Source organism: Monomorium pharaonis, chromosome 3, assembly GCF_013373865.1.
Source record: "Monomorium pharaonis isolate MP-MQ-018 chromosome 3, ASM1337386v2, whole genome shotgun sequence".
Lineage (NCBI taxonomy): Eukaryota > Metazoa > Arthropoda > Insecta > Hymenoptera > Formicidae > Monomorium > Monomorium pharaonis.
This window is the reverse complement of record NC_050469.1, coordinates 31,985,893-32,002,929: the sequence shown is the minus strand read 5'-3', so window position 1 is coordinate 32,002,929 and position 17,037 is coordinate 31,985,893. Positions and strand designations below refer to the sequence as shown.

Here is a 17,037-nt window from a genome sequence, read left to right as displayed (position 1 = left end):
CTCTAAAGAGTCCGGAAATATGTTTCGCGCATGCTTGTACATATTATACATTGAAATCCAATGATTGGATACGTTTTGGTCACGTGTTTTAACTTATGTGTGTGTATATATATGTATATACATATGTATGCATGTGTGCTGACATGCGCGATAGTTATTTCCGGTAACTTTAGAGAAAGAAGTCTGTTTCTCTCTCGCATCTCTTCTGGACACCGTTTTCTATACACAAACTGTAGGCAATTGCCGGTCCATATCTATAAGGTCTATGGTCCCAACGCACATGGGTCAATGCTCGTAAAAATAAGGTAAAAGGGATCAAGATGAACATAAAAATCCAATATTATCTTGGGTTAGGTCTACAAATAATCGAGATATTAACGTATGGAATTTACAAATAATCTAATTCATTTCTATTGTAATTGTGAACAGTAAATGATAAACGATTACATATAGCAATTATTTAAAAAAACGTTTACTTCCGGTTAAGTGTACGCGAATTCGAAATTCGTCTTGAGTATGAGCACACCAGGGGCTCAATTCTTGAATTCATTCGCAAGAGAAACATATACGCAAGTACTCGTTCTAACAGAAAATTTGCAAGTTTATTGATTAATAGCCATACGATAGCCAATAAATTTCCAACTTTTCTGTAAGATCAGAATTTGCGAATACGTTTCTCTTGCGAATAAATTCAAGAATAGAGCCCCAGGGGCTCGATTCTTGAATTCATTTGCAAGAGAAACGTATGCGCAAATACCCGCTCTAACAGAAAAGTTGCAAGTTTATTGGTTAAAAGTCATACGATAGCCAATAAATTTCCAATTTTTCTGTAAGAACAGAATTTGCGAATACGTTTCTCTTGCGAATGAATTCAAGAATCGAGCCCCTGTATTCTTCCATGCTTAGGACTATCACACACGAAATAACATAAGCTGTATAAGCATAGCATAAAGGCCCTTACACATGAATTGACATAACCGTAACAGTAAGGTTTCGACCAATCACGTACTTAAATTAGTCGGTTACGGCAGGTTACAGTTATGGTTGCCCAATCCGACGTGTCAAAACCTTACGTTATGGTTATGTCAATTCATGTGTGAGGGCCTTTATGCTATGCATATGCAGGTTATGCCATTTTATGGCCGGTATTCATAGTCGGGTCTTATATTTAAGATCATCTTAAGTACTGTCTTAAGATGCCATCAACCAATCACAGAGCCGTATTAGCATCTTAAGACATTGCTTGAGACGATCTTGAAATAAGATTTGACTATGAATACCGGCCTATGTGTGATGGCCCTAGAGCTGCCGCACAGCTTTTGCATAACGCATAACGTATATACATAAGCAAATTGATTGGTCCATAAGCAAAGTGCACGAGAAATTCAACCAATTAAATTTCTTATGCATTTATGTTATGCGTTATGCAAAAGTCTGTGCGGGGGCCCATACACTTTATGCACTTAAAATTTTTGCATCTCTCTCTCTCTCTCTCTCTCCCTCTCCCCCCCCCTCCCTCCCTTTTTCTCTCTCCAACATCTAAATACATATATATTTATCACATTTTAAGTGTAAAAATGTTGAGGGATTTTAACACAGCAAAAATGAATGTTTCTTCAAATTGACTTCGTAATTGATTAATTACGTTAGTGTGTATAATTACGCGGCCATTTTATGCCGCTTAATCTCCATCAGAGATTGGACGTGTCTCGATGTCGTCTCAAACTCGTCTTATTTGGAGCGCTGCGCAATGTTTTCCCGAATGTCGCACGTACTACGATTGTTTATCCGCCATTTTGTTCTGCTGTCGTATGTGTGCGCGCAGTTTTCGCTCTCTAGTGTAGCTGTCTATTTATAAAATGACCGCAAGCTATTGAAGCGAATTAGATTGTGCGTCGTTTCACTAATCTCCTGCGTACGCTTGTGAAAAGTATCTTATCGCTCGAAGAATGTGAGGACCCAGTCACACTCCCAGGATGTATCGTGATGGCAACCCGTGACAAGTTACATCTGACCCAACTTTCCTGACTTTTGAGACCAAATGACGATTGTTAAATAAAACGGCTGATTTTTGCCTCGTTCGTCATGTAAGTCCGTCCAAGTCGGATTTGCGGCGTGTACACACCGAGCATGACATCGATACTTTTACTTAACGCTAACGAAACATCAAAAATACTTTGGATCGATCCATGTATTATAATGCTACATTGGTTTTTTTTTTTTCAATTTTTCGAACCGTTATCCGCGATTATTCGTTTTCCTTCTGAGAAGAAATGGTGTCACAAGTAAATTCGTTAATTTCGTTAATTTTCTCGTATATTCTTTACGTTTACTCTAAACAGTTACAAACCTTTTTTATTTGACAGCTGTTGTATGTTTGTCAACTGATTTGGTTACATTAACAGTATGAGTTACATATCAATTACGTGTATTTCAAATGAGTAAAATTGTAATATTGATTCACACCTGTTAATGTGATAGTGTAAATATAGCAATGTGTATATCGCTTGTGTATGATCCTTGTATACAATATACATTTCAATCTTTTTGTATTATCAGTTAAAAAGTATATATAGATAACTCTCGCATAATAAAATGAAGTGGTAGTGTCTTACACCAAGTGTATACTTTTATACATGTTGAACAAGCTTACAAGACCAATTTGTAGCAACATAGATTAACTTTATGCTTGGTTTAGTTTCATATTAATGCAAACTTGTGCCTAAGAACCAACGTGGTTAATAGTATATAAATTATTGTATTTATTTACAATTACTTTGTACTTAACATAATTATTATTATAAAAGTGATGAAATGTTTTGACCTTGCATTTGAGTCTTCTTCAGTGCTTATAGAAATTTACTGTATATTAAAATTGTGAAACAAAATCAAGATTTACACCATTCTTTAAGCCAATAATCATAATGTACCGATTGCTGTGGAAAATTTTCAGAAAGGTTTCAATCCTTCATAATTTTATGTAAAACAAGGAAGGATTCTGCAAAATGTAATTCTAAATGAAATAGAAATACTGCAATAGAAATATTTAAAAAATCTATTACATGCAGTAAATTTGAAAATATACCTCTAAAAAGAAACAATAAATCATAGCATCAAAATATGTGACATTGAAATAGTTCCAAAGTTATTAAAAGTTTTTAACCAATTATTTTTGTGATCATTTTGTGAATCATTTTTAACCAATCATGATTCATTTTTGTTATTTTATCTTACTGTTGATTTGTATTTAAATATAGTTTGCGATAATATCAGAACAACAGATTGATACAATTATGTATTTTGTATAATTGAGCTATGAGATGGCAAAACCATATTAATGAATTTAGATAATGCATAGTGTTAAATGACAAATAGCATTTGCTTTTTAATTTTAAAGTTTTTTTTTATTTAAAAAAGTATTTTGAACTTTCTAAAGAGACAGGTTGATGAACTTTATCGAAATACTTCAAATTTTTATTTTATGTAGTAAGATAGAAGAAAATACCACTGGCATACCATTTTGCTTTTGGATTGTATTTCTTAACAAAAAGTTAAAAATAACACTTAAAAACATATATGTAAACTAGAAAGTGTCCTCTATCAGTTGGCAGTTTTTATAATATTCTTTTATATTTTGTAATAATTAATATTTTTACAACATAATTAAAAATAAATATCTGAGCACTTAGGCCTCAAAGCTAATTTTTCTTCTTAACTAATTTGTTTCTATGATGATACATTTTTTAAACATATATTTTGTTATTAATTTAAACCCTACTTGTTTATTCAAATTATTTTTATAACATGATTATATTCTCTGCAGCTAAATAATTGTAAAAACTTTTTCATTATATAATATACTATTTAAAATTCTTTTCTAGCTAATAGTTAAAGAATTGTATTTATTTATTATAACATTGTTTTTATACTTTTTACTTTAGTATAAAAAAGGTAAATTTTACTTGTGTCATGTTTGATTTTTCAATATTATTATTCTTTTGTATAACTTTTAACTATAGATTTACTTGCTACCTTATCCAACATAATTCGTATAATTTCATATTATGCAATGTTTTATAATCATCTAAATACTATTTTACCATACAACATTGAGATGCTACTCTTTTTTTATATTAACACTAAAAATTTACTCACAAAATTAAGAATTTTTACACTTTTTAAAATATTTTATAGATTGCAAAATGTTAAAATGACTGAAATAACATAATTTTAATATAAATACAATTTTATTACATTTATATTTATTTAATTGATATTTATTATCTACATTGTAATTGATGGTCCATAATTATATATAATACTTTGTTCATTTTTTATATAAAGATAATGTATTTGATAATGTATTTTTATTATGTTGCAGGATGTTAGGGCAGAGTGGTGGACATCGAATGTGTTTGGCCAAACTCAACGATCAACTAACATGCAAATTATGTGGTGGATATTTTATCGATGCCACTACCATCATAGAATGTTTACATTCATGTATAGTATCTTTCTACTATGTTATATACTTTGTCGCTTAAATGTTTCAGCATGGTTGAGATTTGTTTACATTTCACGAAAAGTTAATATAAAAATTTTAACGTTTTAAACATTACATGATTTATGAAATACATTAAACTTTTTTTTTCTTTTGTCTGTAAACTCTTTAACTTCAGAGTTAAAAAACATTCTACAAGAAATGAGTTTCTATAAAAAGTGTAATATTTTTGAGAGAAATTGCGTTTATTAATTCATTGTTGTTAAATTATTAATTTTTTATAAAAAGCATTTTAAAACTTAGAAAAATTTTAAAATAATTTTTTGTTAACTTTTTTGATAATGTTTTATTAAACTATGTGCTTCAAAATAAAACCAATATTTTAAAAAATTCCAATTGTCAATTTTTAATTTATAAATTAATGTAATTTAGAAACAATATTATAGAGATAAAAGTAAAAGACATTTAAAACTTATTTTTTAAATGCATTTTGAAAAACTTGTTTTTTTATTTAGACATCTAATTTTTTTTTTAATGTGGGAAAAATCTCAAGTGTGCTAAAACTCTTGAGCTGTAGTGTATAACATTGGACATGATTAAATGCTAATTAGACATATGATATTATTATAAGATTTTTAATGTTTTTCTTCGCAGTTTGCAAAAGTTGTATTGTTAAATATTTGGAGAATAATAAGTATTGTCCGATCTGCGATGTACAGATTCATAAAAGTAAGCCACTACTAAATATACGTTCTGATCGTATATTACAGGACATTGTTTATAAACTGGTACCTGGATGTTATCAAAGTATGTTTTTTCCTTAATAAGAAAGAACCTTATTACGTATAACATGTCAAGGACGATGAAAATATTGTTTCAGATGAGATGCGATGTCGAAGAGAATTTTACGCAAAACATTCAGAAGTATGTACTCAAGCCATGTCTCCGGAAGAACGTGGAGAACCTGTAGAATCATATATATACTCTCCAGATGAATCTCTCTGCTTGTCCTTGGAATACTATAATCCTCATATGAAAGATTTAAATGAAATAAATGTCGGGAAATCCCTTTTAAGGCGATATTTTCGGTGTCCTGCAGCAGTTACAGTATTTCATTTACAAAAATTAATAAGAGCCAAATATGGTCTTGGTGATGCAAATAAAGTCGATATAATGTACGGGGAAAAACCGTTAGACAGTAGCTTAACATTAATGGATGTGATGTATAGCCACCATTGGAAACGGGTATGTATCTTATTATTTAACATTATTTAATTTAATTAAAGCGATACTCGCTTTTGATACTGTTTTTGTATTTTTTAAAGAACATTTTTATTGAAAAATATAAAAAATATGAACTTGAAACTTAAAACTATATTCATTTTTTTATATTTAAATTTTTTACAAATTTTTTAACATTAGAACATTTAATAAAAATATTTTTAGTAATTATTTGCAAATTTGTACAAAAACGGCAAAACCTTGAAAAAGATTTAATTTTTTTGCTTGTTTTTCGAAATTTTTTTCTTCCCGGAAAAATTAAAGATGAAATTTTTATTTGATTGTAATTTGGGTGAAAAAGAAAAGAACATTGTAAATATCTTTTAAAAATTTTGAATTAATCTAAATAAAATAAAACTAAAATACTGTAACAAGAATTTTGAAAAATATTTCGAAAAAACACATAAAATTTTACGGTTTATATATTACTAAAAACTTAAATATTTTATTTTTAGTTTGCTCTCTTTAGATTTATACTGTTAAAAATGGCAAAAAATAATTTATTTTTTTTAATTCAAAAGCGAAAATAAATCTTTTAAAATGCATACCTATCTCTATGGCAATATTATAATATGTATCTATTATATTACAGAAAGAACCATTACATTTAAGCTATAGGATATTTGAGACAGCTTCAAAACGCCTGAAATTATCCGAAGATAATGCAAGCTACAAACAATCATTAATGGACGCTGGCATTGATTATATAGAGTTAAAGGATGAGAAATCGTTGAAACGCGAGTGGAAAGAAGTGCAGTTAAAAATATCAGAAACAGGTGTGATGAGTGTAACTGATATATCAAATACTGTACATAAAAGGGATGCGGGAATCGAGAATTTACGTGATGAGAAAACTTCAGAGAAAACTATAAATACCGTTGCGGAAAGTAATAAAACAGATTTGATAGAAAATAGTGGTACATCTTCTGTAGAAGTAATTTCACCCACTTTGATCATTGATACGCAAATGACGAAAAATACAATATTTTCCGATTCGAGCAACACATTCCTTGTTGCGAATAATGACGTTAAATTTACAAGTGAGAATTCGTCGACTAAGAACTGTGTATTGCTAACTAATCAACACAACGGAACTACGAGACAGGCGAATGAAATGAGAAATTGCACTGCCTCTGCAAAATTGCAGCAGGATGCACAAGAAGTAAAAACTTGTATTGAAATTACTAAAATCGAAGACAAACCTGAGACAGTTTCGCAAGGGCAAAAAGATATTGGTCACTCGGCGACGCAATTTACAGAGGAAAATGCAGTTGTCGAAACTGCGGAAAAGAAAGACGCACATGTGAAAAAGAATTCGATTAATAATAACAATAGTGCGGATTTCCAGGCTGAATCTCAGGAGTGTATAAAAAATTCAAATGAGACAAAAATGGGAGAGCAAGCCGGGTCAAAAATTGATGCATTGAGCGTAAAATTACAATTTCAACCGAAAATGGGTCAAGTTAGCAACACTTATTCTAAAAAAGCTCTAAAGGAGAAACGAGCGACTCTTCAGCAGAATACGAAGAAGTCTGATGTAAAGTCGTCAACCGAGGATATAAAATTTCTTGACGCAAAGACGCCGACCAACTATGGAAATATAACAGATAAAGTCACGACAATTCCTTCATTGCAAAAATTGGCTGTGTCCACAGTGGTATCTCAAAATATTTCAGATTTTTCGTCCATATCTAATAAGCAAAAAGCTTCTCTTCACGAGAAGGATAATCAAATCGATTTGCAACAGGCTCTGAATTTGTTAGAACAGAAAAACTCATCGACATTGACGGAATCCGCCCCGAAAACGAGTCAAGTCACGTCTGGTGTAGCTAATCAAAAGTTACAGAATAATAGTGTAGCCGCAATGAATGAAGCTGTTGTATCCACTGTTATACCGAATGTTTCTACATCCACGATTAGTCAGACAACATCTACGTTTCCTTACATGCTTCATGATGTCATAACTAACTCGGTCGTCCTGAAATCGGCGCTAAAAAATTCCAATAGCATACCTCAGAAACCATCGAGAGTGTCACCTGTCGTTTGTTCGACGTCCAACAGCCAGATGTCGGTGCCTCAGTTCAACATATCGCAACCATCATCTGTAAATGTGTACTCCGTACCTACATCACTGAAGAATAACGTAAGCCAAGATGTAACTACCATAACGGCTACGTCGACAGCGACGATCACAACGACAGCGATGTCGAAACCAATGGCGGCCAACACGTGTCCGATACCCCCGTGTCCGGACGCGATCCCTATATCTTTAATGAAGTCCATGCGCAAACAGCAGGACGTAACTGCGAAAGGTACCAATCTGAATGAGATTTGCGCAAAGATTGGTTTCAACACGATTGGTTCGAAGATCAATGATATCTGCGCAAAGATAGGAGAGAACTCGAAGGAGAAAAACCGGATGGACGCGCATGGCATTAAGCCGGATGTGCCCGATCTGCTCAGAATAAGCGCAAAGAAGACATCGTTATTATCTAATTCGGACGCCGCGGCAGGCATTAAACATATACCAAATATTCCGAATGTACCGGTGTATACTCCGAGCGGCAACGCAACGACAATGGAAAACAAAAATGCCGCAGTCAAATCTATTCTGCCTCCTACGTCGACGTCTGCCAGCGGCACGTTGGCGATATCAACGTCCCAGAGACTTGCGCCGCTCAAGAAGCAGAATCAATCAGTTGGATACAAGACGCTGCGTGATCCGCCCAAATCCTGGAATCCGACTCTGTCGAAAAATAATTACGTAGCGGTGAAAAATCAGGCGAAAGAGATGCAGAATCAAACACAAACCTCTGTGTCCGAAGGTACGAACAAGCAAATCCCATCTAAACCCGCTAAGATCTTCAAGATGCGAAACATGCCGCGATACCTGGGTAATCCGGCATCAGGTGTGAAGCCCATGTACGGAGTAACGAACGACACGAAGGAGAAGGAACAGTCGACCAACACGAAGAGTGCCAATACTCTTAATATGATGAAGATCGATCCCAAGACCCTGTCGCCCATCGTCTCGACAATTAATTCACCGATCGTCTCGCCGCCGCCCTACTCGCCAAACGCCCGCAGTTATCAAAACACGCCATTTTCACGCGACATATGCCGCAACACCGGTTCACCCATATCGCCGAGAAATTCTCCGGTGAATATGCTGTCAACTAATCCATTCATACCATCACCTACACCGAACACGAATCCACGAATTATATACTCGCACTTTCCGCCGCCGTTTCCGGATGCCAGCCGTTTTCCGAATCCCCTGATTCGATCACCCATCGGCATTCCACCTCCCAGTGCCTTCCACAGCAGTCTACCCCCTTCGATCAACAAACTGTATCAGCGGTCAAGTTACATACCACAAACTACCGGCTACGCGCCGGTGGTCGGTCAGCCACCGACGGTACAGAGAATACCACCCAGCACGCATTCATCCTCGCCAAAATCGCCCAAAGTCTCGTCACCCAGTTCGATGTCATCTACGTCGTTCAATCAGGGGAAAGCAGCGGAATCGCAGTCACCAGTCACGACGTCGTCGGTGGACAGCGTCGCGCTGCTTCTTTCCAAAAGCGTGGCGGCAACCGTATCGGCGGTGCCGGTGCCTGTATCTGTGTCACTGCAACGAGAGCTCAATGCATTCAATCTATCCAAAACTGGTGCTGGCTTGTCGTCGAGTCAAACGACCTCCAACGTCAACGTCAAAATGTCTACGATATTGGATGCGAAAGACACCAATGTCGAGACGCAACTCCCCAAACCAAATTCCTCGATGTCGCTCAACCTGACGGAGAATTCGACTGTGTCGAACGGCGCCAATGAGAGAAAAAGTAAGGAAATGGAAGCGCGAAAAGCACAGGAGACGGCGCAATGTAAAGACGATAATTCGAGAACAAAGTCTATGGAGACAAAATGCAGTATCCAAGTCGCTGATAATGTTGCGATTTCGCATGATAAAAAGGAGAAAAATCAAGTGGCCAAGATCAACGGCGATGTTACGACGGAACAGTTCACAAATAAGAAATCTAAAGAAGATAATGGTAACGACGAAACGGCGACAACGGTAGAGACGACCAAACGAGATTGCCAGGTGGAACGGTTCTCGTCCAAAGAACGGAATAGTATTTCGAAGAGTAACACTCAAGCTAATGTCAGTATCTCGCCGGCGGACGATTCTAAAAGCGAAGATCTTGGCAAGAGTGATGAGATACAGGGTAACAAATCTGAAGTACAAAAAAGTAAAGCAGAGACGTGATCATGAAATAAAAAAATTTGTCTTTAGATGCGACTTGCAAAAGTTTAGCTAGTATGTATCAATTGCATTTAATTTGACACAATGTGGCTTAAGTGTAGAGTGAATCTTGAATAAGCTTGTACATGGCCCATGTTCTGACATTTACTGCCAGTAATTCGAATGTTTACATCCGCAATTGAGTATATATAAATATCCAAATATATATGTACATATGTATTTCCTACAAAAGCCAAGCAAAAATTTAAATTTTCACGAAAAATAAATTTCATTTTCAAACCATTTATTGCATAAAAACAATAATTTTTTTTATATATAATAGATATAAAAACAAAATTATAAAAAAAGTCGCTATGATTGCTACCACTTTGTTTTTATATATTTCTTAAACAAAAGTTAAAAATGTAACTTTACTTACCTAAATTCTTAGCTTTTATTTAAGAAATACTATGCATTTTCAGATGATAATTATAATAATTTTTATAATAATATATATTTTGTAATAATGTTAATGTTTTCACAATATAACCCGAAGAGAACATCTGAAAAATTGGATCCCATAGCTAGGCAGTAATGGCAGAATTCACGATAAATTTAGACATAGCTCACGAGAAGGTGGGTGTGCGCGCGCGCGCGTGTGTGTGTGTGTGTGAGTGAGATGGAAAATTTAAAAGAGCTAAAATAGATTTGAAATCAGGATTCCTGGGACTTCAGACTAGCACTTATCGCCACGGCTGCTCTAATGGCTCTTATTTCTATTTTGATTGCGTATAAATCCTAACAAATTAGAGTCTTACAGGTTTATATTACTGATCTACGGTCTACGACTATGAATATTAACCAATAAGATTTTAAATTTCTTATTTTACACACACACACACACGCGCGCGCGCACTTTTGTTTTATACGTAGTAAGATCTAAAAGTTTCTGGCCCCAAATAGGAATAACGTTTAAAAGGAAAAAAAAAGATTATTTTTCTATATCTCCCTTACATTCAATACATTTGGTACATCTTGAAAGTATCTCTTTGCCTTTAAAAACATTTTTTAATTCTTGATCTCAAAATGGATTTCAATGACTGCTTGAAGCCCTTTGTCTGTATGAAATCTTTTCTGCAAGTCAGATTTCTATTTAACGAACAGATAATAGTCACTCGAAGCTAAATTTGGACTGTAGAATAGATGAGATCTTCTGGAACTCACATTCTTTCCCAGCAACAACACTTTACACATTCATCTCTTTATACAACAGAAAGAAGTTCATTGGACCTTACTACTATTATGAGAAAAATACAAAAGAAAAAATACAGTTTTAGAAACTTATAAACATATAAAATGTAATATTATCAATAATATATGTTTAAATAATGTAATTTGCAAGAAAATATCGTGTAAATTTTATTCTCGCTTTTGAAGGTTTTGTTTCTAACAAAAAATTTTATATAGAAAAAAACTGAGTGTATGAACTAACCTATAGTTCATTAATTTTTTTAATTATCTAAGCAAATCATATTTTTATCAATATTCATACAATACAATGTTTCTCAAAACTAAGGGGGGTTTATACTTAAGGAGATTAGTTCAGAATAAGCGACTTTTCTCTAGACTTTAATTAATATTTTAATGACATTTAAAAGAAAAAAATAAGAACGCTTTTGCACTTGTTTGATTTTTGTGGGAATTTTATATTTTTTTATAATAATTAATAATGATGAAAACGAAATATTATTTAAAGTATAAAACAATAATTTCTTTATTTGTTATTTACACAATTTTACAAATTTCTCTTGACAGAACTTTCTTTTAGTTTTCTTTACGAAGAAATAAAAAAAATTGATACCATAACTCAGATATTAAAAAAAATGGACTATAAACCTTGTAATAGATTGTCCTGAAGTAGTATGCATAGTGTATGCAGTGTTTTACATTTTTCATTAATGGAGATTACCTCATTATAAAGTACAGAGCCTCGAATCGTACTCTATTATGAGGTATTTCCATTGTATTTGATTTTAATAGAAAACCGCGCGCGCGCGTGTGTGTGTTTATATATATATATGTTCTCACACACACACACACACATACACACGCGCGCGCGCGCGGTTTTCTATTAAAAATCAAACATATACACATCTATATATATTTGGATATTGATAAAAACCGCGACATCGACACGATTACGAAAAATGTCAGAAAACAAGCTGGTTATAAAGCTAATGAAAAATTTTTACAACATGCGTGTAAGGAGCAAAAGGCACTTATGACCATTGTTAAAATGTTTCATGGCGTGTTAGGAATTTGTATATTTATGTAAATAGTAAAAGATCTAATTATTTTCTATTATAAATGAGTTATTGTAACATTACGTCGAATATATTATTTTATAGATTGATGTATAAGGAGGTTGTCTCTGAAATTTTCACATGCATATCTAACACTGATATTAAAGTTAACGACGTTAACTCTTGGTTGTTATTATACTTGTGTACAGATATATGCACACGACGTATCCCACTTTTCGTATAGCTTTTCTTTCGATCATGTATTTTCCGTTTGGTGAATTCTAAACTAATTTCAAACGACTATGACTTTATTATTACGATTTCTAACAATTCTGTAATTTATTTCTTAAATATTGCATTGATTAAATTATTAAACGATACTTTATTAACATAAGGTAGTCCTTAAATATTTTAAAAAATCATAAGTATGACCATTTCTCACGTTAATTTAAAACGAAAACTTTATAGAGCCATCGCTATTGTCAAATAATTAATAATTAATTATTTAAGAAAAATGTTAAGACTTTCAAATAATAATTGCAAATTAATACTTTTTACATCTAATTTTCATACAGATTAGTTATTTTTTTACTTAAAAAAATGTATATTATTATATTAAGTTATTTTTATTTGTTTATTGATTAGTGCAGAGAAAGATAGAGGGACCACATATGTTCAAAACAACATAGGGCCGGTTGTTCCAACTTCTTGATAAACTTACCTACCAGGTAAGCATGTGTCTATCTTCATTTCTTTTCTTAAATAAATAAAGACAAACATATATTTATCTGATAGGTAAGTTTACCAAGAAGTTGGAACAACTGACCCTTAGTTTCAGAGATACAAGATGTTAAAACTAAAGGAAAAAAATTGTTTTCTTAGTTATTAAGATGCCTTTTTTGTGCTTATTTATTGCCTTTATTGTAACAAAAATTTCAAACTTAAAAAAATAGTACTTAAAAAAAAAGACCCAGATAGATCCATTAACATGTCTGTATTATTACAGTTACGTTGCAGACATTATGCGTTGCTATCAGAATTGCAACACTTGAATGTTCATTTGGCAAATTAATATCTTCATAATATGACAGCTTTAAATAACAATTTATCAGCAGCAATTTCGAAAATCATCAAAATTTATTGCCATTATGTTGTCATAATATATAATTTATAAAATCATATTGTTATACTGCTATAACGCGAAGTAACTTTCATACTGTTTTTTTCCCCTCTATTAAACGCGCACGCGCGCACACACACGCGCATACACACACGTTGCTTGCTTATTGCTTTAATGTTGGTATATTCAAATTCGATATGTTGAAGAGAAATATAAGGCAAGTTTTCAATATCAAACGATCAAAAATTTGCACAATTTTGCTTAGATACATTCTATTATTTGGGAAAAAAATTTTTATTTTTCACTCTCGAATAAAAGTAATGCACAGCCTCAAAAGATGAGTCTTTGTTTCCTTGTAATGTATACTAAATTTTATTAAAATAACTCAAATGGTTTTTAAAATTTTTAGAAAAAATGTAACTTTTCCTTCGATCTTGATACTCTGCATCTTTGAGATTATGTCGTTTCAAACATATTCCTACATTAACAATATAATACAAAAAATGTTATTTCTAAATTATTTGCGCAATAAGAAAATTCTGTGATAAGAATTTAATTAATAAAGAGTTAATGATAAAGAATAATGATACTTTTATTTTTCTACCACTTAATAAAACAAATTATTACATTAAAATCATATTTAAAAATAATATTACAAAATTGTAATGACTCAAATATTCAAACTGCATTTTTTTAAAGTTGTAACAAACAAGCGATATAAAGTTTTCGTCTTGAATTAATGTCAAGAATTACTTTTTAAACTAGAAATGTTTTTTTAAGTTATGTTGTAACAAATGACCGATATAAAGTTTTCGTCTTGAATTAATATCAGGGATCACTCTTTAAAATCTAGAACATTTAAAACATTTTGTACATAGGAAATTATTTTATACGTTTACGAAAAGAAGAGCTATTGTAATGTTTCGAATGTGATGGAAAAAAAGTAATGTTTCAAGTGGGACAATCTTTATGTCATGGTTCTCTTTGCGTTACACTTATATATTACTTATATATAGCATATATTTTTCACACAGATATGGATGCAAGTTGTGCACTAAACACTTAGCAAAAAACAGGTTTATGATTAAAGTTATTTAAATCAACTTATATGATTTATATTTCTTAGTACATATGCTTGCTGTTAATTTGTTAATAGCATAATATATAACGCATTATAATGCATTCTTGTGCATGTTAAATGGATACACGTTATTCCTTAGGATTAATTAACCAAAAGTGTTGCAATCACTTTTTTCGATAAATAATGTAATTACGGAAGAACATGTTTACGAAATATGTAAACACGTAGTTATTTGTAGTAAAGGGAAGTACCCGTACAATTGAGCACATAGATATGTGTATAAAAGAAGTATTAAGTATAGTTGAACTAATTAAATTAATAATGTTACCTAAATTTAAATTATACATTTTTATATCGTATAAGATTTTAAAAAAAATTATATAGTCAGCAGCATTGAATATTTTTGAAAAACCCTTTATTTATATTCAAAAGAATTTTATGGAATTGTATAATGCGATAATGTTTTTAAAAAGCAATTTTATTTTCAATTTTAATATTTTTATGCACTTACATTTTCGATTAATATTTTTTGAGATAATATGTCTTTGTAATATTAAAATGTAAATTTAATGCAATATCAGTTAAATTATAAATAAAATAAACTTAAGTTTAAATTTAATACCGCACAATTGAGAAAATGTTATCTCGTTCCGACGTAAAGAGATTGAGTTGCACTTATCAAATTCCCCCCCCCCCCCCAATAGCGATCCGATTGATCAATCATTTGAGAAAGTCACGGGGGGGACTCGCAAAGAAAAAAGCAATAACGCAATAACATTTTGCTTTAGACGCTGAAAAAACTTATTAACTTGGCTAAATTTTTCAATTTTTAAAATTTCTTTAATCCAAATATTTATATATTATGTTAAGAATGTATTACATTTTAACTTAATTAACAAACACTATTTTCAAATAATAAAAAAATTATAGATAATTCTATATTGAAGTTAAAAATAATACAAAAAATTAGTAGCAGCTTTCTACCTGGATAAAAAATTATTTCAATAAGAAATGAAAATATTCTCTAATGGATATGTAATTAAGAAACTGCAAAAATATTTTTTATAGTATTTGTTTTTAAATATTTTACATGATTTAAAGTTTTATTACAGACATCATTTGATATGTAAATAAACAAAATGTATTTGTTTATTTACAGAACAATTAAATTCTCTCTCAAAATTGTAATGAAATTTTGCATAATTATCTTGAATATTTAAAGTACTTATACAAAAAAATTGAGATTTTATCATTTTTAAAAAATTTTTAATAATAAATTATAAAAATGTGTTATTAAATAAAAATAAACTATTTACATAACTTATGAATATAGTTTATTTAAAATCTAATTAAAATTTTTTCAATTTTAATTGACTGCAGGGCTGTACGTGTATATTCTTAAATAAGTTTAAGTATTTTATGTATTTAAATGAAATATATGTACAATTAATATTTATAATTATATACAATTATGTATATAATAATACATACATAATTAAATACAATCAATAAACTAATTAGCCAGACATGAGAGTGGAGGTATATATTTTATGCTACAAATTCACCAAATATTATAATTTTTTAGAGAAATTCTATTAGAAATGAAAATCTTTATTAGTGATATATTTCCATTAAAAAAACTTGTGTTTAAACTGAAAAAATTTATTAACTTGTTATTAATAAAATCAGATTAAAAGATGTATTTAAATAAAATTATAACAAAAACGCCAATTGTACATTGGTTCTATCTTTACCTATTTTTATTTTTAAATAATGTATGAAAATGTGTAAAAAATGATAAAATTATGGCAGAATATTAAGTAAACAAGATAATCTTGTATAATCATGAAATTAATTGTCCAAATGCACAAGATATAAGGAATTCATTTTGTAATCAATTATACATCAACAGCGTACTTTTGAAAGAAATGCATCATGCAAGAATTTTCATCAAGTTTTCTCTAAAAAAATATGTGGTGAATGTGTAGCATAAATTTAGTTTCATGATTATAAATATTAACTGAAGAAATTTAATCAAGATAAAAAAATTAATTTTTCTCAGTATATCTGAACTGAATAGTATTTTTTCCATAAATGTTAGTAAATTTGTAAAAAGATAATTTTCGAAAAACAAAAATTTAAATGGAATTCATGCTTAAAAATAATTACTCTTGTTATCAAAGTCATGAGTATATAAATATATAAAATGTCATTATCAGTAGAGAATATTCATAATTTATCAGAGTACACTCCATTTTATATGATTAAATTTCGGATTTATTTTTTTCTTACTTTAAATAGTTTAAATCATCCATTAAACCATTTAAATCCACTGTCGAAAAAAATCACTATAATTTCGAGGGTAATTTTGAAAATATTCGAAGACTGCTAATGGTAGTGAAATGTCCGAGGCCTTATCCTATCATATATATATATATATATATATATGGAACAATAAAAATGATAAAATGTATGCGATATAATTACGACAAAAAATTAGTTGACAAT

At 30.8% G+C, this 17,037-nt stretch overlaps 1 protein-coding gene across 1 annotated transcript; it reads left to right on the top strand.

Moving 5' to 3' along the window:
* The first annotated feature begins 1,549 nt into the window (after window positions 1–1,549).
* LOC105828771 (serine-rich adhesin for platelets) lies at window positions 1,550–10,328 on the top strand. Its single transcript, XM_012667265.3, has 5 exons — window positions 1,550–2,087; window positions 4,382–4,503; window positions 5,156–5,308; window positions 5,382–5,746; window positions 6,375–10,328. Coding segments are annotated over exons 1-5 (4,317 nt in total). The 5' UTR covers window positions 1,550–2,085; the 3' UTR covers window positions 10,050–10,328.
* Window positions 10,329–17,037: the final 6,709 nt, after the last annotated feature.

Coding starts and splice junctions, on each gene's coding strand:
- LOC105828771 (XM_012667265.3), top strand. Junction 4,504..5,155: donor CATAGAATGTTTACATTCAT/GTATAGTATCTT, acceptor TTTTCTTCGCAG/TTTGCAAAAGTTGTATTGTT. Junction 5,309..5,381: donor GGTACCTGGATGTTATCAAA/GTATGTTTTTTC, acceptor ATATTGTTTCAG/ATGAGATGCGATGTCGAAGA.